This window comes from Pongo abelii, chromosome 4 (assembly GCF_028885655.2).
Source record: "Pongo abelii isolate AG06213 chromosome 4, NHGRI_mPonAbe1-v2.0_pri, whole genome shotgun sequence".
Classification (NCBI taxonomy): Eukaryota; Metazoa; Chordata; class Mammalia; order Primates; family Hominidae; genus Pongo; species Pongo abelii.
Window position 1 is genome coordinate 148,212,328 of NC_071989.2, and position 21,051 is coordinate 148,233,378.

Consider the following 21,051-nt stretch of genomic DNA (forward strand, 5'->3'; position numbering starts at 1 on the left):
AGACTTGCCTTAACCTTGCCCGAGACCCCGCCTGCAAGAATGACGGCGGCAACCCTCAGTGGCCTTATGCAATTTCCTAAACCTCTCCGAGCCTCGGTTTCCTTATCTGTTACGCGGGCGTAACCATGGTGTTGATTCCATAGCTCTGTTGGGATGATTCCAGATTGTATCAGTGGGATGTGTTAGCCCTGTGCCTGACCCTGGTAAGCTTTCATGAATGGTCACTTGCTGTGGGAATGCTCACCGTCAGGGGGTCAGGCTCACGCTGGGGTATAGTACATGTTCCATCTGGTTTAATACCGCAGCTCTGTAAGACCCTTCTGCCAGTCCCATTCTACACGCAGGAAAGTAACACTCAGAACGTTTAATTCTACACGCAGGAAAGTAACACTCAGAACGTTTAAGTGACTTATTCAGGATTTACACAGCCAAGAAGTGGCAGAGCTGGGATGTGACTTGCGGCTAGTCAGGAACCAGGACTCATACTGCCCAATTCCAGAAGCCACTAGTCTCCATTCAGATACCCCTGTGACCTGGCCTCACTGCCCCACCGGGACAATGCCACCCATGCCCTGATGGCTTCAGTGAGGGAAATATTCCTTCTTATAGTGAAGTCAAAACCTGCTTCAGGGGAGTACCAAGATCCCACTGAGGTGTCTCTGCTTGTGGCTACAGACCCATCCCCACACCACCAGCTCCTTCAGAAGTCTGGCCTTGCTAGTATCTCCCAGGCTGGATCCCGGGTACCTGTTCCCTTTTGTGCTCCACATCCCCCTTGTAAGCCCATCAGTCTTCTGCCCCACCGTTGTCACCTCAGGACAGGGGCCACGCACCTCCATGCTTCCCTTCCAAACTGCACAGCTGGGCACCTCACTGCTCTCTGGAACCAGCCTGGAGTCCCCATTATCATTTTTTCTGAATCGCCTGACTCCTCCCTCTTCCCTCTCCCACCGGCACATCTGATTAACCACCGAGTCCTACCCATTCCCTTCTCCGGAAGCACACTCTCCACCCCATCCTGTTCACATGTGGTCATCTGGGTCCACCCCAGGGTCTCTCCTCCTTCACTGTATGCGGTTCCCAGAGCAATCTTGTAAAGTCACAGCTCTGCTGAAGCTGGTCTTCCTGGTTACCCACCCAGGGTCAGTCTGTCTGGCCTCAGCTTGCCTGTTCAGGCCCAGCTCCTCTGCTCCCTACAGCCCACTCTGTTCCAGGCACCTCACTCATCAGCCTGTTCTTAAGTGCCTCTGTTGGAACAGCTCAAGTTGTTCCCCGTGCCTAGAATGCTTTTCTTCCTGCTCTCCTGCCTCTCCCCTTCCTACCACCCGTTAAGGAGTCTCATTGCTGTGGTTACGATTCATAAATAGCTACACCTAGTGAGCATCAGCTCCATGCCAGGGATGAGACAAAGAGCTCTGTGCACATGATCTCAGGTGGCCTTCACTTGAACCATGCATAGTAGCTATTGTTCTCCCTGTTCTACAGCTGAGGGAACAAGGTACAGAGGTGATCAGTCTGCCCCAAATCACACAGGTGGTGGAACTGGGCTTAGAAAATCTGCCTGCTTCCCAGAACCTACAGTCAGACTGGGTCTCTCTGCCCTGGTGTGGTGTCATGTTTAGCACTTTCCATAGGCTGCTGTAAGCTTCCTTGGTTTGTTTCTGTGGCTAGGAGCTCCTCGGGAGCAGGAACCTGGCAGGCCACTTCTGGATTCCCAGCCAGGCCTGCCCAGCACAGGGCCTGGCATGGAGTAGGCTGAGTTGAGAGCAAGGGAATATCTGCTCCTCTCCCTGCTCCCTGGTGTGGAGTTTTTAGTACCATTCATCTTTCCCTGCTCACCTCCTACAGACCCCACTTGCTGAGGGCCACTCAGGGCTGAGCAAGGTGGCAGGGGTGCTGGCCCTTGTGACTCCTGGCTTGGAGTCAGGGAAGAAGGGGCATTTCCTGGTTCTTACTGCATCCACTGCTTAGGAAGCCAACAAGGCCTTGAACCCTGGGGACTTGTTGCTGATACTGCCAAGGCTTGCCGTCATTCTTGGCTCATGTCATCTTGTGCTGGTCAGTGTCCTCAAAGGCAGCCTCCCCTCCCACTGTGCAGCCTACTCCTTCTTCGTGTCTCCTTCTGTTCCTGCTGGGACATGGAACTTCTAGCATGTATCCTGGTTTGTCCAGAACAGCCCCTGTTTGTTCTTTTTTTTTTTTTTTTGAAATAGAGTCTTGCTCTGTTGCTGAGGTTGGAGTGCAGTGGCACCATCTCAGCTCACTGCAACCTCCGCCTCCCAGGTGAAGGGATTCTCTTGCCTCAGCCTCCCAAATAGCTGTGATTACAGGCATGTGCCACCATGCCCGGCTAATTTTTGTGTTTTTAGTAAAGATGGGGGTTTCACCATGTCGGCCAGACTAGTCTCAAACTCCTGACCTCAGGTAATCCATCCGCCTCGGCCTCCCAAAGTGCTGGGATTACAGGTGCGAGCCACCGCACCCGGCTCCCTGTTTGTTCTGGATGTTCCAGTGTAACTATTAATAATGTCCTTTTTCTAGTGTGAAAAGTGTCCTGGGAGGACAATTAAATTAGATGGTCACGGTCCACCAGGGTCCGCTGGCCCAACTCTAGTCCCAGTCTGTCATTAACAAGCTGATGGCTCTGAGCAGGCCATTTCACCTTTTCTAGGACCTTGTTTTCCCATATGAAAAGTGGAGATTAGGCTCTTTGCAGTGTTTCTGAGGGGCCCTAAGGGTCAGCCTTGGGCCAGCGGTGCCAGCCCTCTGGCTAAGTGGGGAATAGGCCAGGGGGTAGGAACTGACCTCTCACTGTGTGGGGAGTCGCGAAGGGAGTCCACGGAATCGTGATAGGGTGGCGCGGTGGCCCTGCGCCGCTCCTCCAGGTTGTGGGCTGCTGCCCGCCTTGCCCGGGCCTCCACACATGCTGGGCTGTTGCATTTGCTGGTACCCACTGATGATAGCATGATCCCCGACTGGGAGTCAGAAGTCAGGCTCTCAGAACGTTCCAGGCTCCACGTGTGGCTCTCATGTCTGGGAAAGCCAGATGGGGTGAGACGAGGGGTCAGGAAGGGGCAGGGCAGCCCAGCAGGCGTGGTCTCATGGACCTCCCTGGCTCTTCTTCCACCTCGAGCTCCCTTAGCTCAACGCCCTTCTCCACTCTGGGGTGTTGTGGATTGTTGCAAATGCCCAACCCCAATATTGGAAGAAGGAGGGCTGGGGTCCCATGGATGGGTGAGCTATAATGTGCAGAGACCCATTTCTTTCCTTCCTGCAACCAGCATCCCCCCAGCTTTACCTTAGACCCCCTGTCTGGGACCTTTCCACCACCGTGGTCCTTAGCTACCTATCTCAGAAGCCCGGCCCCAGGGGCCAGTATGTGAGGACCCTGACTATTTCCTGGTGCTCCCAGGGAAGAAGGGAGCCAGCCATGTTATTTTTGAGTTGTCTGAGCCTTTGTGCGGTGTGGACTGGCCTCTGCAGTTCTGGAGAGGAGGCTAAGGTGTGCTGTGATTCCTGTGGCAAGCTCAGGGGAGAGTATTGACTAGCTCTGGATGTCAGAGTAAGTGGGCACTTTGCGCCAGATGAAGTATGTGAGTCTACAAGTTTCCATGGGCCTTGGTGGTGCCTACCTGTGGCTGGAGGTGGGTGTGGCTGTGGAGCAGTGGTGAGAAGGAGAACAGGAGTGGCTCCCAGAGAAGGTGGTCTCAGTTTCTCTCCTGATGACATGGTCTGTGGCTGGCACGTTCTTGGAAATATACTGGAACAGACAGAGTTGGGCGAGAGTTAGTGACCGGGGCCCAAATTAACTCTTTCTTGTTGGGGACAGGGAAGTGATGAGCACTGACTGAGCTCCTGGTTGAGGAGACCCACTGGGTGAGAGTGACTTGATGTTGGGGCAGCGATGGCTCCAGCAAATCAACCCCCACCCCTTCCTAATGGAAGTGAGCAAAGCAAGGCCAGCCATCCTGGTGAGGCAGTGCCTAGCAGGCAAGGCTGGCCATGGGATAGGCTGGCTGCTGCCCTGGCCCATCCTTGCAGGGGGCATGAGAAGGCTGGCTGTCCATTGAGGGCTCAGAAGGGGGCCCCAGGAAAGCCACTCACATCTGCCATCTGGATCTCCTCTGGGTCCAGCCGGGGGTGGCTGGGCCCATTGGCCAAGCTCCGGTTCTGATGGGCCGGGCACATGTTCTGCCGGAGGTGGTTGTGCATCTGCTTCCGCTGTTTTCTGCACAAGGGAAGGGAAGGTGAGCCTGGCATTCCCCCCACTCGCCAACGATGAACTTCCCTAGCTATCTCTCTAGGGAAACAGCTTTTCCTCCTGCCCAGGGTGGCCATGGCTACTGCTCTTCCCTGTACTCAAGCTGCCCTACAGCATCACCACCACCTGAATCCAATAGGATCTGAGCGTCGTGGCACTGAGCTCTGGCTCTGCCCAGAGAGTAGAACTTCACTGCTTTCTAGCTATGAAACCCCGGGAAAGTTACTTAAGCTCTTCACGTTTCACTTTCCTCATCTATAAGACAGGGTGATCATTTATCCGTTCCAAAGACTATTGAGGATTAAAAGTATATGAAATATTCAAGCACAGTGCTGACTCCCTCTCTCTCTCCCTCATTCATTAATTTAGTATTTATTGAGTTATCGCTATGTGCCAGACACTGTTTTGGAGCAGAGACAATAGGTAGATAGGGAATCCACCCTCCTGAAGCCTGCAGGCCAATAGAGGAAGCAGATGGTAAACACATAAACAAAGTAATGAACTAGATACTTTCAATAAAGTGCCATGAAGAAAATAAAACAGGTGCTGTGGCTTAGGGAGTCAGGGCCTGTGGGACTACTTCAGATTGGCACATATTAAATGCTCAATTTATTTGATATTAAATCTAATCATGTCCCTCCCCTGTTTAAGACCCTTCATTGTGAACTCATGGAGATAAGAGTAGAAGGATGGTTACCAGAGGCTGGGAAAGGAAGTGGGGGGTTGGGAGGGAGGTGGGGATGGTTCATGGGTACAAAAACTAGTTAGAAGGAAAAAGACCTAGTATTCAATAGCATATGGGGTGACTATAGTCAATAATAATTTAATTGTACATTTAAAAGAGTATAACTGGATTGCTTGTAACACAAAGGTCCATGAGGACCTATCAGTTTGCTCAAGGTCACAAAGGATAAATGCTTGGGGGGATGAATAGAATACATGATATGATTATTATGCATTGCATGCCTGTATCAAAATATCTCATGTACCCCATAAATATATACACCTACTAAGTACCCGCAAAAATGAAAATAAAACCCCTTTATTGGGCCTTAGTGTCCTGTTTCTCTCGCTGCCCACCTAGCACCCCAGCTAGCTGCCTCCGTGGTGAGCTTGTTTCTGCTCCCCCACTATGCCCCGCCCTCTCTGGCCTCCCGGCCTTTGCACATGCCAGGCCATTCACCTGGAATACTTTCTCTCCTCTTCACCTGCTAACTCTTGTTCACCTCTCAGGCCCTGGCCTAAATGCTGCTTCCTCAGGGAAACCCTTCCTGCTCCCCAGCCAAGGTTAGGTGCCTCTAAAAGGTGTCCCGTGACACTGGACCACTTGTTCAGAGCACCGGCCGTATGCCTGAGGCAGGGCCTGGTGTCCAGCAGGCCCTGAATGTTTGTTGAAGAAGTGAGTAAATGCAGTGAGGGCAGGATAGGCAGCTTGCGTTTTCTCCAATTCTTGGACTTAGTTTTCCCTCTTGGGCCCAGTCTCCTCTGGGCTCACTGGGCCCCAACTCCCTCCTGACCCTCCTTCAGACTTTCTGGTCCTGGATTCATTCAAGACAAGGCCAGCAGGACTTCAGATGCCACAGATGGGGCAGCATGAGTCCAGACCAGGGGCTGAGTCCCCAGAATGGTGGCTCTGTCCAGTCCAGACCCTTGCTTTCCAGATATGAACAGTTGTTACAAACCTGTCATCTTTCAGCACATCAGAAGGTCATAGGGCCTTGGATGCCGAGCTAGGGACCCTGGGTTTATCCAACAAAGGCACATCTATAGCCTTTGTTGGATAAACCCAAACTTGCTAGCTCAGCGTCGAAGGTCCTATGGTGCCATCTGGGTCCCAGCTATCGTTTTAGACTCGTGCCCTCTTTTTTCCTGTCCCTGGCCCTTTGCTCCAGCTAGTCTGGGCTGCTCATGCTCCGGGAGTACAGTTGACCCTCATCTGTGCTGTCTTTTAGCTTGGACTGCCCGGCTACCTCTCTGTTCACTTATTCTCCTTGCCCCAAGCTTCTGCCCCTACCTCTTCTCTGTCCAGAGGGGGCCCAGCCCCGCCTTCTCTGTCCAGAGGGGGCCCAGCCCCGCCTTCTCTGTCCTCTTGTCTCAGTTGCTCCCAAGGCGGGGTCAGGCAGTGCTTTGAGGCATCTGTCTTTCTTTGGGAATGAAGCTGTCCTCTCTGCGCTCCTCCCCAACACTACCCAGTGCCTGCCCACTTGACAGGGCACCTGCTCCAGGAGCCTGTGGGGTCAGCTGCACGCTCCTGCTTAGGTCCTCACAGTGTCCTTTGAGGTACATACCAGGATCATTCCCATGAGGAACCATCAATTTGCTCAAGGTTACATGGGAAATAGCAGAGCTGGATTCGAACCCAGATTTGTCTTCTTCCAAAGCCTGTGCTCACAACCATTCTTCGTCAGTGCCCTGGGGCCTATCTCCCTGACCCTCTGCCTCTACTTCTTGGTCCAGATCTTTAGCCCCACACCCACCCAGCTACAGAGGCCCCCGAGGGGTAGTTGGGGCCTAGGAGGGTATAGAGGGCTCCAGTGGGGTGGGGGAGGAAAGCCTTCTTCACAAACATTCTTGGAGGCCCATCCCTTGGCTTGGCCTGTCCCCAGCTTGAGTGACTGACACTCACTTGGTCTTGCAGTAGGCTACCACACAGACGATGCCCACGACCAGCAGAGCCACGCAGATGCCCGTGATGGTCAGGACTCTCTTCTGGTACAGCTCCTCGGCTTCTGCAGAGGTAGGGTGGATGTGAGGGGTGGGGCAGGAGGCAAACCCCATAGGGATAGTGGTGCAGAGACCCCTTTGCCCCCAAAGCCATAGGCTTTCCCCAGCTCAGGTCCTGCCCAGCTCCTTTCTATCCCTTCTCTCCAGCCAGTTCCTTCCTTCCTACATGCTCTGTTTTGCCTTCCACTTCCCCACAGCTCCCACCCACCCATGGATCTGGTCACACACAACTCCCCCTGAGTTCCCCTCCCCAAGCCCCATGCCTGCCCAGAGCACATGAGTGGAAAATGCAGGGGAATGGGAAGGGATGGAGTGGAGGCAAAGCTCCCGAGGCTGTAGAGCAAGGGAGGACAGCTTAGTCTGGCCGGCGACCCTGCCCTGCTCCACGGTGGCCTGGTAGCTGCAAAGAACCTTGGTGGGCCAAGAGGAGTTGTTCTTCATGGCAGTGATCATGGGAATGCCTTTGTTTACCCCTGCAGCCTGGTCAGGGAGTGGCCCTGGCCCCCTCCAGGCCTGCTATCTCTGCTTGTGAGAAGCCCGCCAGTGGCACCATGGACCCCTGGCATCTAGGAAAGTGCTGGTGTGCAAGGAACAGCCCCCACCCTTGCTGAGGAGCTGAGCTAGGCTGGGTCTCAAAGCCCTCCCAAAGGCCGACTGTCCTCTTTACCCTCTGCCGCTGCTGGGGCAACCCCCATCCTTCTAAAACAGAGAAAGCCAGGAGGAAGAAAAAGTAAAAGGTGACAGCGCTAGCTGTAGTCAAGGCTACAGCCCAGAGACCCCACCCGTGCCCACCACACCTGCTGGCTGGCCCCTCCTCCCAGCTCAGGGGAAAGTGGAGGCTGGACCTCAATGCCTTGGCAGAGCCCTGGGAAATGTCCCTAACCTCTTGGGCTTGCAGCATATGCTGTGGCAAAGGTGTACACACCAGGAAACACCCAGGGCTAAAAACCCTCCAGACACACAGAGATTTCTAACTATGCCTATCTGATTCACAGACAGACCCCTTCACTCACACACACACACACCTGCACACACAACATATGCACACACACAGAGTTAACCACACACTCTAGCAACAGGTGCACACACACGCCCATGCCCACTGACACACAGTTGGATGGAGTTGTAAACAACCAGACCTCCACCCTAGGTCCCCATCTCTTGGCTCTGTGCCCACAGCCCTGGCTCCAGCTCTCATGCCCCCTTCACATGCCTCATCCAGTTCAGTCAGGCGTGTGTCTCCATCACTCCTCTGAGACCACCCTGGTCACAGGCACCAACAACCTCCAGGCTGCCAAGTCCTGAGGTCACTTGCTTCCTTCCAAGCTGCTCTCCTCCTTCTGGGGCCCACTCCCCCTGGGCTTTGGAATGGTTCTTCTCTCTGTCCTACTTCATTGGCTGACCTGTCTCCGTCTTAGCCGTGCTTTCTTCTCTTCTACCGACTGGGAAGATAGAAGGGCCTGGGCTCAGGTTTCTTTCTTTCCTGCACCTGCCCTCTCTCCCTTAGTGATTTAACTCAGACTCAGACTTTAAATACCATCTATCTGCAGACTCTCAAATTTTTATGTCCTGCCCTGACTGCTCCCTGAAGTATGATCGTGCCAGATGGCCCTCTATCGAGTCTGCACCTATTGGCGGCCTCTGTCCCATCAGACATGGATGAGAGGACTGGTTCCCCTCACTCCATGGTGTTATCAGACTTGTTGAGTTTGCCAGTCCAGGGGGTGAACTGTGCTGTCTCAGTGTCGTTTTTATTTCCATTTCACTCATGAGTGAGGTTGAGCATTTTTCCTATTGGAGTCATCTCTGTTCCCTTTCTGCTTGCTATTCATGTCCTTTTCTCTGCAGGCATTCAATCAGTTGCATCCTGCTTGGGCTGTGTTGGGCTCCAGACTCATGCATCCAAGGGCCATGACCAAACAGAATCCCTGCTTCCTTACCCTCTTTCCAAACTCCTACTCGACTCTTCCCAGCTCATGGGTGCAGCACCACTTTTCCTGTTGCTCAGGCCCCACACCTTGGGCTCATTCTTGATTACTCCCTTTCTTCCCACCTACCCTGATGCCGGATCCAGCCGCAAGTCCTTGCAGCTCTGCTTCCCAAGTAGATCCTGGGTCTGATCTGGCCTTACCATTTCCATTGCTTCCAACTTAGTCCAGGATGGTGTCACCTCTCACCTGGAGATGGTTACCTTCTGACGGGTCTTTCTGCTTCCACTCCTCCCCACCCTGCCCCCAGCCCAGGCTGTTGTCCATCCAAAGCTACATTTATTCACAACCATAAAGCAGATCATTTTACTCCCCTGTTTAGAAACTCAAAATGGCTTCCCACTGTGACTCAAATGCAACCCAAAGCCTTACCATGGCCTCTGAGGCCCCCGGCTGCTTGGTCCCAGCCTTCCTTTTGGACCTCATCTGTGGTCCTCTCCCTGCGTTCACTGTGCTTCAGAGCTGCTGGAAGTCTCTCCATCCACTGAACAAGGCAAGCCCACTCCAACCACATGATCTCTATACCTGCTATGCCGCCCTCTGCAGGACTCCCCCCTGGTTGTTTGCAGGGTTGGCCACTTTTCATCAGGTCTTAAAACAGATGTCACCTCCTCAGATAAACCTTCCCTGACCACTTAGCTACACTAGCACCCCACTCCAGCCAGGCACTATCCCATTACCTCATTTTATTTTCTGTGCAGCACTGAACACCACCTGATGTCTTTCCTGTTTGCTTGTTATCACCTGTGAATGTGAGCCCAGGAGGGCAGGGACTGTGTGTCTGGTAAATTCTGTTGCATAGATGTTTGTTGCATTGCGAGTGAGTGAATATACAGACCAGCCTTATAGACATTGACATATCTGCACACTCACACTCATCTCCACGCACTCACAATTCCACCTGCACAGTGCTCAACCCTTAACACAAAGGCGTTCACAGCCCCTCCACCTGCTGACATCTTGCCCTGACAGACCTCACAAGGTGTATACTCTCAACAACACACACGTACCTGCAGATTCACCCCTGTGCACCCTGCCACCATCACAGACCCCACACAGACTCAGTGCCTCTCCCACCACCCCATCACAGCCAGTAGCTGTAGACAGATGCACTCTTACATACAAACTTTGCAATCTATCTTCTACTGAGAACAGCTGATAGAGGATAGGTGGTGGGGCTAGGAGGCCTCCCCAAATCAGCCACGAGAGCAGCCTTTCTGTAACTGTAGGCTCTGCACCACGTCTGAGATCCCCCACCTCACTGGAGCCCCCACCCTCTGAGCCCCTGCCTCTCTCCTGCTGTCATATGCCTGGACACTTGAGGCTATAGAGGAACCTCCTGGTGCAAAGCCAGAGAGCCAGAAACATTAACCCCTTAAAGTCCCTTCTAGCCCAAGGAGTCTTCCAGGGGCCAGAGGGTGGTAGTAGCAGGTGGCAGGAGGACACGTGTAAGATTCTGAGCTGGGAGACAAGGGGCAGGTACTAGAGGCCAGCCCAACCCAGACCCTGGCTCGTCTTGCCAATGTGGGGTCAGATCATGGAGGGAATGACAGCCTCAAGCAGATGCCAAGCCGGGCAGACAGACACAGGGCAGGGACAGAGACAAATAGAGAGTTATCAGCTGCTGGCCTGGTGCAGGATGAAAAGCAATGGACATGGAAATGGGGAATGGAAAGAAGACTAAAGTCAAATGGAAAGGGATGCCTCTCTGCACAACTCTCCAAACCAGGCTTCTGTGGTTCCTGGACACCAGCCCTTCGAGGGGCCATGTTCACACATGGGGCCTAGCTCTTGTCCAGCCAGCCTGCGGGTCTGCACTCAGCTCGGGGGGGGGGCCCTCCCCTCTGAGCCCTCCTAGCAATAGATCTCCCCTATGTGAGGGACGCTACTGTACACTGAGGGCAACGGTTCGAATCCCTGAGTGCCCTTCTGTTCATGAACTTCTTTTGTCTCTCGCTAAATCAACGTAGTTTATGATAGGACATCTCGATGGGGCCAGGAGAGATTTTTGGAATCATCCCTTTTCCATTTTTTGGAAAGGAAACCAAACATTCAGCACACATGGCATCGGAGGCTGTGGAGAGGGACCACGCAGATGGTGCTGAGTGACACACAGAGGTTTCATACCCTTTAATTCAAATCCAAGGTGCTCTGGCAGTGCAGAAGAGCAGAGGGTCAGAAAGGGAGGGGTGGAGGGAGAGAGACAGATGGGTGGGGACAGGGGGAGAGAGAGAGACAGAAACGTTGGTCAGGACTCCTCAGACACCGGGCAGCCATCCTGCGAGGTGAAAGCAGGTTAGTAGTGTCCCCTCCCAGCCTCCTGAGCTCCTTCCCTGACACCCGGTCCCCAAGAGCCCCAAGGAGGGTAGAGAGAGATGTTAGAAACAGCAGGCAGGGCAGGCTCTTTAGAGTTGAGCTGTGGGGTTAGTACCTGGTGGCGAGGCAGAGGCGCAAGAGTCAGTTGGCAAATGTCCCTGAGAGGAAAGGTAAGTGGGGGTGGGGGTCTCAGGAGCCCCCCTGCTCCTTCCAGCGTCAGTGCCAGGCCTTCAGCACTCTCAACTCTCAAACCTTCCTGCAGACAGCTTGCCCAGCTCCCTCATTGGGGGCCCAATTTTTTTTTTTTGTTCAGAGTGCAGGCATGAGGTCCCCAGACTGGCCCCATGTCCCTGCTCTGCTCCACAGGCCTAGCTGGCCTGTCCACCTACTGGGATCCCAGGTGGGGAGCCTCAGAGTCTGTGGGAGGGAACGGGAAGAGGAAGAGGATGAGGCTCCAGATAGCAGGTCACTTCTCTACTTGACACCCCAACACTCTAGAAGTCTACAGGGCTGGGCCGTGGTGCGTGAGCCTGATTTCACTACCGAGAAGAGCAAACTGCAACTCACAGGAAGAGACAAGTGGGTTCACTTGTAGAATGTCTGAGCTCCTCAACTGGTGGACAAATTACAGTCTTGGAAGTGGGATCCTGTTTTGAATGTGTGATTTCAGGACCCTGTGACGGAGACCCCCACATCATTGAAGGGTTAGATAAAAGGACCCTGACTCAAGGGTCAGTTCTGCACTGACCTGCTGCTGTGCCACCCTGAGTGATACCAATCTAGTTAAGTCTCAGTCTCTTATCTGTTACGTGGGCATCAGGCTGGGGCATAGGATCCTAGGAGGTTTGCAAACCTGGCTGAGCTTCTGAATTGTCCAGACCGAGGAAATCTGGCTCTGAGGTGGGAGCCCAGAAATCTCAACAGTGTTTTTAAAAAGCTCACCTACCATTCTAATGTAGCAGCCAGCATCGGTCTACAAGCCTAGAGTCTCAGTTTCATCCCTAATTCACTATGTGGATGTGGGTAAGCCATAATCCTTGTTTCCTTGTCTGTCCAAAGTGCTTGCACACAGCTAGAGGAAGATGTGAACAAGCCTGGACGGCATGAGTTCAACACGCATGCAGGTCCCCGCTCCTCCTAGCCTGGATTGGCTCACTCTCTGGCTTCCCCAGGTGCATGGTCGGCACCACTAGATCCAGGGAGGGTGTGACACTGTGTCCGATAGTCTCATCTGCCTTGGAGGAAGGCAAGCGTGTGGCAATCTGCAGGAAGTCCTGCGCATTATCCATCCCTGGACCTCTCATCTACTTCCTGATAGGGATTCCAGAAGGTTCTGCATTTGGAAAAGGGCGGGAGAGCAGGATGGCTCCGAGCCAGGGACTGTGATGGCTCTGACTAAAGAGACTTGAGGAAGATCCTGGGGCCTCAACCCCCCAGTTCCATGCAGAGACCACACCAATGAAGCATTCATTACTCCCAGCTTTTCCAGACACAAGCCCTTCTTGTACTGCTATTAAATCCCAGGTTGGGGAGTGACCTTGATGTTTTGGTTTCTTTGCAGTCCCACTCTGACTGCTTGGAGGCAGGAAAAAGTTGCCGTAAGTACAGTTTGTCCACCCCTCTCCAGGGTGTCCCGGGGCTGGTCAGGCGTGCTGAGTAGGCAGTACAAACTTGACAATTCTCAAAGAACCCTGGTGCACCTCTCACTGAGTAGTTAATGCTGTGGCCCAGGGACCCTTCAGGCAGCTGGAGAGCTCACATTGTTTGGATAGCCAGCCGTGCTGCCCTGAGAGAACAGCCCAGCTTGACCATAGCACCTGGGACGCAAAGAGGATTGGGTTCATAGAGCTGGTCTGGGCCCCACTTTCCGACGAGGTTATTGTATTAGATGAGGCAGCTGGGGCCCAGTGATGCTAGGACACTTTCCCAAGGTCACACAGCAAATTAGGAGGCAGAAGGGAGACTGGAGGCCAGACCCTTTGGTCCCTTGGTGCTAAGCCATGGCTTTCCTGCCCACTGAGTTTCTGGGCAGGCCTGGCTGGGTATTCCTGAGGACAATGACCATCTGGAGAAGTGAGCAGGGCTCCCAAAGCCCTTTAAGCGTTTTCTTCTGTGTCACTCCTCTGGGAACCGAATAGTAGCAGCTGCAGCTTCTAGGGCTCCTAACTGGCCTCCTCTTTGAGTCAAAGGCCAGTACCGTTTAGAGTGGTGGCTGGCATGATTGGTGGGGTCACTGAGGGCTTGGCTAGTCACTGGGTAGGCAGCTTTCTCACTGGGAAGCATGGGATGGAACATGAGGGGCCTATGGCTGTGTCCACCCCAGCAAAGACAAGACCTTCCCACTCATTATGTTCATTGGCTGCCACTCAGCCAGGGTGGAGTGGCACCACTGAGTCACAGGAAGGTCCTATTAACCAGAAATTTGCATATTGACCAGTAACCATGGCAACCTGATGCTGGACTCCCGACAGGGCTGTGCTTACCAGACAATATGCAAATTCTTCATCCTGGACATGTCCCATGCCATACAGTCATAGGGTGCCTGGACAAGGAGGCAGTGATGTGTACAGATGTGAGCATGAGCTCCTGTGTTTGCATGTGTGTGTGCAGGTGTGAGCACATGCTCATGGGTTTGCTCATGTGTGCAGGTATGTAAGAACATGATTGTGTGTTTGTGCATGTATGAGCCCGTGCTCATGCGTTTGTGCTTGTGTGTACAAGTATGTGTGCTCTTTTACATGGGGACATAAAGATGGACAAGCTTTGACCCGTGGGGAATGGAGGGGCTGTTTGTGGAAGAAAGAAAAGCTTCAATGTGCTATTGCAGTCACAGGCTCTTTCCTTGATCTCTGCAAAAGATAACCTGGTCTAGATGCTATCTGGGCAGGTTGGACACTTTGCTCAGGATGTGCTGGGAGTCAGCCTCTAGGGGGCTGATGCTGCCCACCCCCCACCCCCGCATACCAGTTGTAGCTGGGAGAGGTACTAAATTGCTCTCCAATCACAATGGTAGGCTCTCTGCTAAGCCCTTCTTATGCAGCCCTTCATTTCATCCTCACAGTAACCCCACAGGCATAAATGTCATCATCCCCATTTTACAGATGAGAAAACAAATTGAGAAGTTAAAGAGGCCCCAGAGCTAGTAAGCTTAGCAGCTGGCATTTTTACTGAGGTCTCTTTGAATCCGAAGCCTGAACACTTAAGCCAGCACTTTACACTACCTTTTCAGTGATTATCATGAAGTGCTCTCTGGGAAAGTGCTTGAAGAGCATAAATCCTTTACGAAAAGGTAACAGTCAAGCTACTGAAGACACTAGGCAGAAGGGCCTGGACTGCCTTTGCAGGCTCTTTTCTGGGCTCCTGGGGCCCTGCTGCCCTTCCTAGCAGATCTAGGCCGAAAGCTGAAGCAGCCCAGCTGGCAGAGAGGCCTTGGATAGCGGCCCGGGTTCCGGAGGCTCTGCTGCTCTGATTCAGGACAGGCTGGGACTCACCGTCCAGAACAGTCTCACAAGCTGGGGAGGCTCTCTGCCGAGAGGAATATTGCCCCACTGTCTCTCTCCCCTGGCCCCCAGCTCTGCCTAGGCTCTGCCTTCTCTTGAGGTCCCTCCTGCTCTACAGTCCTGCACTCAGGGCTGGATATGACTCTGAAATGATTGCAGAGCCTGCGTTCTAGAGAATTCTGTTGGGCCACATGTCCTGCCCACAGGCTCTGCCCTTCCTCCTTGGCCTCCCACACTCTATTAAGATAGTTGACCATCTGGGCCAAGCAGCTCCCACCCCCCAGGGGTCTCTATGCCCCTGTGGGGTTGGGGTGGGGAGTAACTTGCTGGACTTTTGTGCTGTGGTCTGAGGAGGACTGGGAAGGATCATTTCTCCACCCTGAGACCTAAATCCCCAAACCCCTTTTCTCCAAGACTACCTACATGGTCCCCTGGATCTCACCTTTAGCACCTCCCAGAGTTCTACCTCCCAGTATCCAGTGCCATGTGGACACTTGTTTCCACACTCCTCATGGGGCCCAGCTGTCCTCCCTGGAGAAGAGGAGGTGGGGGGTACGCAGGGGCCTAGCCTGCTCTGCAGGATGGGATGGGTGACTGGGGACAGGCCTTGCAAGCCAGCGGACCCCTGGTCCCCAAGCAGAATCAATGGCCGGCCAGAGGCTTTTTGTTCTGCTCCACCTCCACCTGGTGGTACTGGAAGGAACTGCTCTCATGCCCCAAATAAAACACTCCATAATTATGGCTGGGTCCTCGGGCGTCGGGGCTCACTTTTCTTTCTTTCTTCTTCTTCTTTTTTTTTTTTTTTTTTTTTTTTTTTGCAAACTGTACAAAAGAGAAAGCTCCAACCTCAGAAGTTGAAGAAAGGAAGGGAATAAAATCCTAGATGGGAGGATTCAGACCACAGAGGTGCTGGAGAGAGTCACCAGTTACCCCTCAATTCCTCATTTCCTCAACTTTTTAGCATCTCCAGCACCAACCCCTGCCTCCTCTCCCACCATCCTGTAGCCACATAAATATCTCTGGTATTCATGGAAATCACTGCCCTGGGTCCTGCTCTCCCTTAATTCCCCTTCCTTCCCTCTAACCCGTTTCCAAACACTCAAAACAAACAAACCCTGGCCAGACTGGAAAATGGGCTTTCTGAGAACTTTTTTTCTCTCTCAAACACGTCGGCACACACATGCACACACTCACTGCCAGACCCTTTGGTACCCTCAGGCAGCCTTCGGAGGCAGGGGAGGGCTCTGCAAATGCTTCCTCCCATTCTGGCCAGGCTGCCTGACCCCAGAAGTTGGGAGGAGGCCTGGGTGTGGCCCTGGCTGCTGCACAGAGAACTTGGCATTACTGTGCCCAGGAGGTACAGCCCACATGTGGAGGTGGGGGTGCCGGGGGTGTTTCCGTCTCCTCTAAGGAGCGCAGGACACCCTCTACATCTCCCCCTAGTCTTGCTAAGCAAGGCCCCATCCCTCCCCAGGGGGAGACTGTCAGTCACCAGGGAAGAGAAGAAATAGAAGAAAGAGACATACTGGAGAAGTTGACCATTGCGAACTGCTGACACCTGTCCCCGGTGTATCCCACAGGACACCTACCAAAAGAAAGAAAACCAGAAAGAGAGAGCCAGGATAGCAAGACACAGGCATTGCAACACCCCGGCACGGGCTCCTGCCAATGCCAGCTGGGTTCCTTGCCACCGTTACCATTTGTATTGGCCTTGCCACTCTGCCCCTTACCTGCAGCCCTGAACTTTAAACCCAAGGATTAGGCCAAAAATGAAAACAAAGCAAAACAAAACAAAACAAAAAGAACTAACAAACCAAAATACAAAAAAGAAAAGAGAAACAAAACAAAACAGCCAAAGATCAAAACAACCAACACCCCTGGCCCTATGCCCTACATTGGGGGGACTGCACCCGGAAGCTTTCTAAGGAGCAGGGACTTGTGTTTGTATCTTCAAACATACTTTGCTTAGGATCTGGCATGTACAATCGCAAAGGCAGTTTCTCCAAACATCTCTGTCCGAAGAATCCATTTGGACATCTGGAGAAGGAAAAGGGGAAAAATCACAGAACAAACTGGCATCATCCGCGAGGCTAAGGTTAGAAATCAAAGTGCACAGTGATGAATGAGAAAAACCAAGTCAGGCACTTGGGGTCATACTTGTAGCTGAAGGGACTGGAGTCAGGGCTGGGTGGAGGGCTCTGAAATCTCCTTAAAAATCTGTCTCATAGATGTGGCTCCATGGGTGGTGGGGAAGGTGGGGTGGGTCGGGGGGAGGATGATTTAGGTAAGTGGGGTGAGGGAAGATGGGAAGTTGTCCTACTGGTCATTGAGACTTTCCTTCTTACCTGCCTGGTGCCCCATGAAGCAAGAACTGTGGCCTCTTGGTGCCAGGCAGTCAGTCAGCTGGCAGGGATCTGGGAGCCTTAAGGAATGCCAAGTTCTTGGGAGCTACTCCTCCCAGGACCGACTGAAGGATTCTCTCCTGGGCCCTGGGCAGGTTTTCTCATCCAAGAAACAGCCCCCAGAAAACTCAGGTAACGGGAATGCTGTTCCCAGACTGTGTATGTCTTTGACAAAAGTGACCTAGGAGATGTTTTATCTGTTCTTTCAAAGAGGGTTCTGTGGCCAAATCAATGTAGGAAATACATTCTCAGGGTGCCTTGCAGAGTTGCAGTGTACCTTCACCTATGAAAGACTATGAAAGTTTCATAGGAGGAAATAGCTGAACTTTCCATGTAAGTTCTCAAATTTATTTGTGTTTCAAATTTACTTCACCATGGATGTTGTTTTTTGAGGAACCCTTGTAGAACATGGTTTGGAATAGGCTGCCCCAGTGCGATGTACATGGGAAAAGCTTAGTAGGGAAATGGGAAGTTGGAGAGGAGCTGGAATTATCAGCATCCCAAAGTGGGCCTTCCTGATACCAGGTGCAGGGAATCTGGCCTCAGGTGGCAAGGACCACAAAAGGGATTGGAGCAGGCTCACTGGGGAACCCTGGAAGCCTGATCCACATCAAGGTCCTAGTGGCAGCCAGCCTGCCAAACTCTTCCATTTCCCCAAGACCTGTTTCTCCATCACTGCCTGGACCTGCCCTGGATCTCATTCTCTGATCTTGCCTTGCTTACAGCTCTAAAGCACCCCCCACTCAATCTCCCTGACCTTGTCTCTACCCACAAGGTACACGTTCTTCTGCTCTCTGGCTGCCAGCCCTCTCCTCAAGTGAATCTCAGATTTCTTGCAGAAGTCTTGCAGATTTCTGGAGGACATGCCCAGCCCTGTACTCTCTTCTGAACCCCATCAAGGCTAGATACCTAAGGAGAAGCTTACGGGGAGGGCTAGCCCTTCCCCACACCTCCCTACTCAGAGAGGGGTCTATATTGCCTCTGCATCTTCTTCCTTAGGAAATTAGCTAAGTTCATCACCAGTGTCCCCCTCAATAATAGGCTACCATTCAAAATTAATCAATGTAAACTTCCTCAAGAGGCAAGTGTACTCTACTTCTTAGCAATGCAGTATATAGCAACCGTCAGGAAGCCACTTAGGCTTACAGTAAGTGGTAGCCATTGGTTGTGACAGATACTCATGAACACCCTGTGACCTCAAATCTGGAGGAGTGGGGAATGGGAGTGGTAGTTGAGCAGAGGGCTAGAGTTTCTCTGGGCCTTGATGGCATCTCCCCCAGGGGAGGCAGGAGGTTTGTCCTGTAGTGGTAGGAGTGTGTGTGTGGGTATGCCTGGCTAATCGGGGGGTGGTGGAGGGCTGGGAAGTGTATCAGGGAAGTGGCATGGGTGGGAAGAGGGTACATGGTCGTCTTACTGAACAGGGTGGCTTGGAGGAGGAGACTGCCATCAGCCCCCTTGTCAACACATCCTTCTCTGATCCCTGGCCCTCGTCCCTATTCATCCCAGCTCAGGTAAATGGAGGTAGTGGCTAAGGCTCCCAACCAGCTCAAGCTCTTCTTCCTTAGCTCTTGGAAACTGATGTCCACTTGTGGTGGGGACTAGAGAGGGAGAAGTGATTTTCAAACATAAGTGCCTTTGGGAGTGGAGGATGAAGACCCAGGAAGTTGCCAAAATGACTCAGATTCCACAAAGGAACAAGAAAGAGACAGATGTGTCTGTGTTCAATGTCTGAGAACAGCCCAGCTCTTGGAGGCAGGGAAACCTGTGTATGTGTGTGTGTGTGTATGAGTGTGTGTGTGTGTGTGTGTGTGTGTGACAGAGAGAGAGAAAATGGGGGAGTACAGGGGCAGGAGGGGCAAGGGGAAATTTATTTCCATTGCTGACAAGCAGGGCTGCTGTCCCAAGACCCTTGGAGAACAATGATAACTCCATACATCCCTGTGGCCCTTATCTCACACCCAGCCTGGACTATCCTGACTACAGACTTGTATCTTTCATGGCCGCTGAGTTGCACAACATTATGGTCCTAACCTTCCTTCCTTGAGAAAATGTGCTCCCCACTGGCTGAACAAAACAAAAGGCACTGGGGAGGGGTGGTGGAAGGCTGACAGCTACTGCTGTTCTTTGGGGCGCTAGCTCCTTCAGGGACCTCCTGGACACTCCTATGTCTCTCCTTAGTCCTGTTTGCTGAGGATGAGTCACATTCAGGAGACTGGGGCTTCCCTAGAGAAGGCTTTGGGGGTGAGCTGGGCCTATAGCCTCTCTAACCTGCACCTAATACCAGGGAAAGAGAGTATGGGGTACATTAGCCTATCAACCAGGATGGGAGTCTGAACTCAGCACTGGGGGCTGGGTGGTGGTTGGTGGTTCCCACTGAAACTGGGATTGACCCTCTGATTTTCAGGGGGCACAGAGGACAGATTAGAAGGAGCAGCGGGTAACAGCCTTCCCAGCCTTTCCCACCAGGTCATCGGTTATGACTCTGGGGAAGGTCTGTCCCCAGGGCTGGAGAAGAGCAAGGTAAGAGAGGGGCAGAGAGGAGAGCCCACGGGCTGCATCTGGGGTGACAGAGAGGTCAGGACCTCTGCCTTCCCCTTTTCCCACCCCACCTCCCGGGCCTCAGTTTCTCCTTTTGGTAGCCTGGGGATAATGCCATGTGTGCTGCCCTCACCCGGGGGAGGGGGTGGATGAAGGATGGCAGTGTGCCCCGGGCACTGGAGGGAGTGAAGGGCCTCTGAGTTCATGAGAGGGGTGAAGATGTGGCGAGGATGAGCAGGCAGATGGGGGTGGGATGGGGTATCACCTGGACATGGGTGGGGTAGGGGCAGAGGGATGAGGGGGATGAGCTGATGGGAAGGGGAGGCATGCCACTGGTATGTGCACAGGGCTGGAAAGAGTCTTGTTCTGTCATCATCCCCTGAACCAGTCCCCAAGAGTCACGCACCAACCGTGCTCTACAAACACACGGAGAGAAGAGGAGAAAGCAGCAAGAGGGAGTGCAGAGGCCCCTGTCTGGCCCAGACAGGGGACAGTCACCTTGATTTGGACTCCCATTTTCAAATCCCCCTACGTTGTCTTTTTTTAAAACAAAATTCAGTATCAGTGACATTGTTTCTTTTGGCACTGAATTCCAGAAAAACAGGAGGGACGGAGTGTGCCTGCTTTCCAACACTCCCTGCAGGGCTCTGAACCAATACACAACAACAAGTGTAAGAAAACCAGGAAGGAAAACTGATTTTTATAGAAACTGGAATGAAACTGACCAGTGTAGTTTCATTATCCAAGCTAAGCGGAAATGCAAAAAAATCAAAATAAAAAGTAAACAAACAGCACAAATGGTAAGACGTGAGTTCCGTTTCCTAAGTTCTTTCCTTTTTATTCCATTCAGGTGTCATCAGGAACCCCAAGAGGCCTGCCCCCCTTCCCTCCCAGCTCGTCCACCCGCAGAATGGCCTCTGGGCTCTGCCCTGCCCCCCACCCCCCTGCCCTTCTCCAGCACAGCTCTGAGGACCTGCTGTTCTGACCGCATCTCCACCAGGGATGCCCTCTCCCCCGAGGGCTGACAAAGGGTGTCGGGGAAGTTGGTTCCAGGAATCTTGGCTGGAACCAGGGGAGGCTGAGATGGGGAAGTGGTGGCTCTGGGTACCAAGTTCTAAGCAGTGCAGCCCAGTTGCCCTGGTGGGAAAGGGAACAGGGCTCCATCTTCGCAATGGCTCAGGCTCCTGCCTCTGCTCCTCTCAGATTTAGCTGGGCAGGACTCAGAGGTCCTAGGGGTGCAACCTTGCTGGCAGGGCCCTCCTGGAGCCCACATATCTCACCACTCCCTTGCCCACACCGAACTCTAGCACTGGAGCTCTGGC

General features: G+C 53.0%; 1 protein-coding gene and 1 long non-coding RNA gene across 5 annotated transcripts in view; one reads left to right on the forward strand and one right to left on the reverse strand.

The window, feature by feature from the left end:
* NRG2 (neuregulin 2) overlaps positions 1-21,051 on the reverse strand; it is a 203,125-nt gene that overhangs the window by 2,614 nt on the left and 179,460 nt on the right. For 2 of the 3 annotated variants that reach the window (XM_024247542.3, XM_054556628.2), the window contains exons 5-9: positions 16,750-16,826; positions 6,888-6,990; positions 4,105-4,228; positions 3,633-3,760; positions 2,806-3,033 (exon numbers count right to left, since the gene is read on the reverse strand). In XM_024247542.3, coding sequence (XP_024103310.1) covers positions 2,806-3,033; positions 3,633-3,760; positions 4,105-4,228; positions 6,888-6,990; positions 16,750-16,826 — 660 coding nt within the window. Of the gene's footprint in view, positions 1-2,805; positions 3,034-3,632; positions 3,761-4,104; positions 4,229-6,887; positions 6,991-16,315; positions 16,375-16,749; positions 16,827-21,051 lie in introns of all 3 variants that reach the window. The other variant, XM_024247543.3, reaches the window with a different exon arrangement.
* LOC129059721 (uncharacterized) lies at positions 10-20,517 on the forward strand. Of its 2 annotated transcripts, XR_008525759.2 has the most exons (5): positions 10-203; positions 6,900-6,998; positions 16,759-16,884; positions 19,596-19,711; positions 20,326-20,517. It is a non-coding gene; the product is annotated as an uncharacterized LOC129059721 (long non-coding RNA). The 2 variants fall into 2 exon arrangements; XR_008525758.2 differs by lacking the exon at positions 16,759-16,884.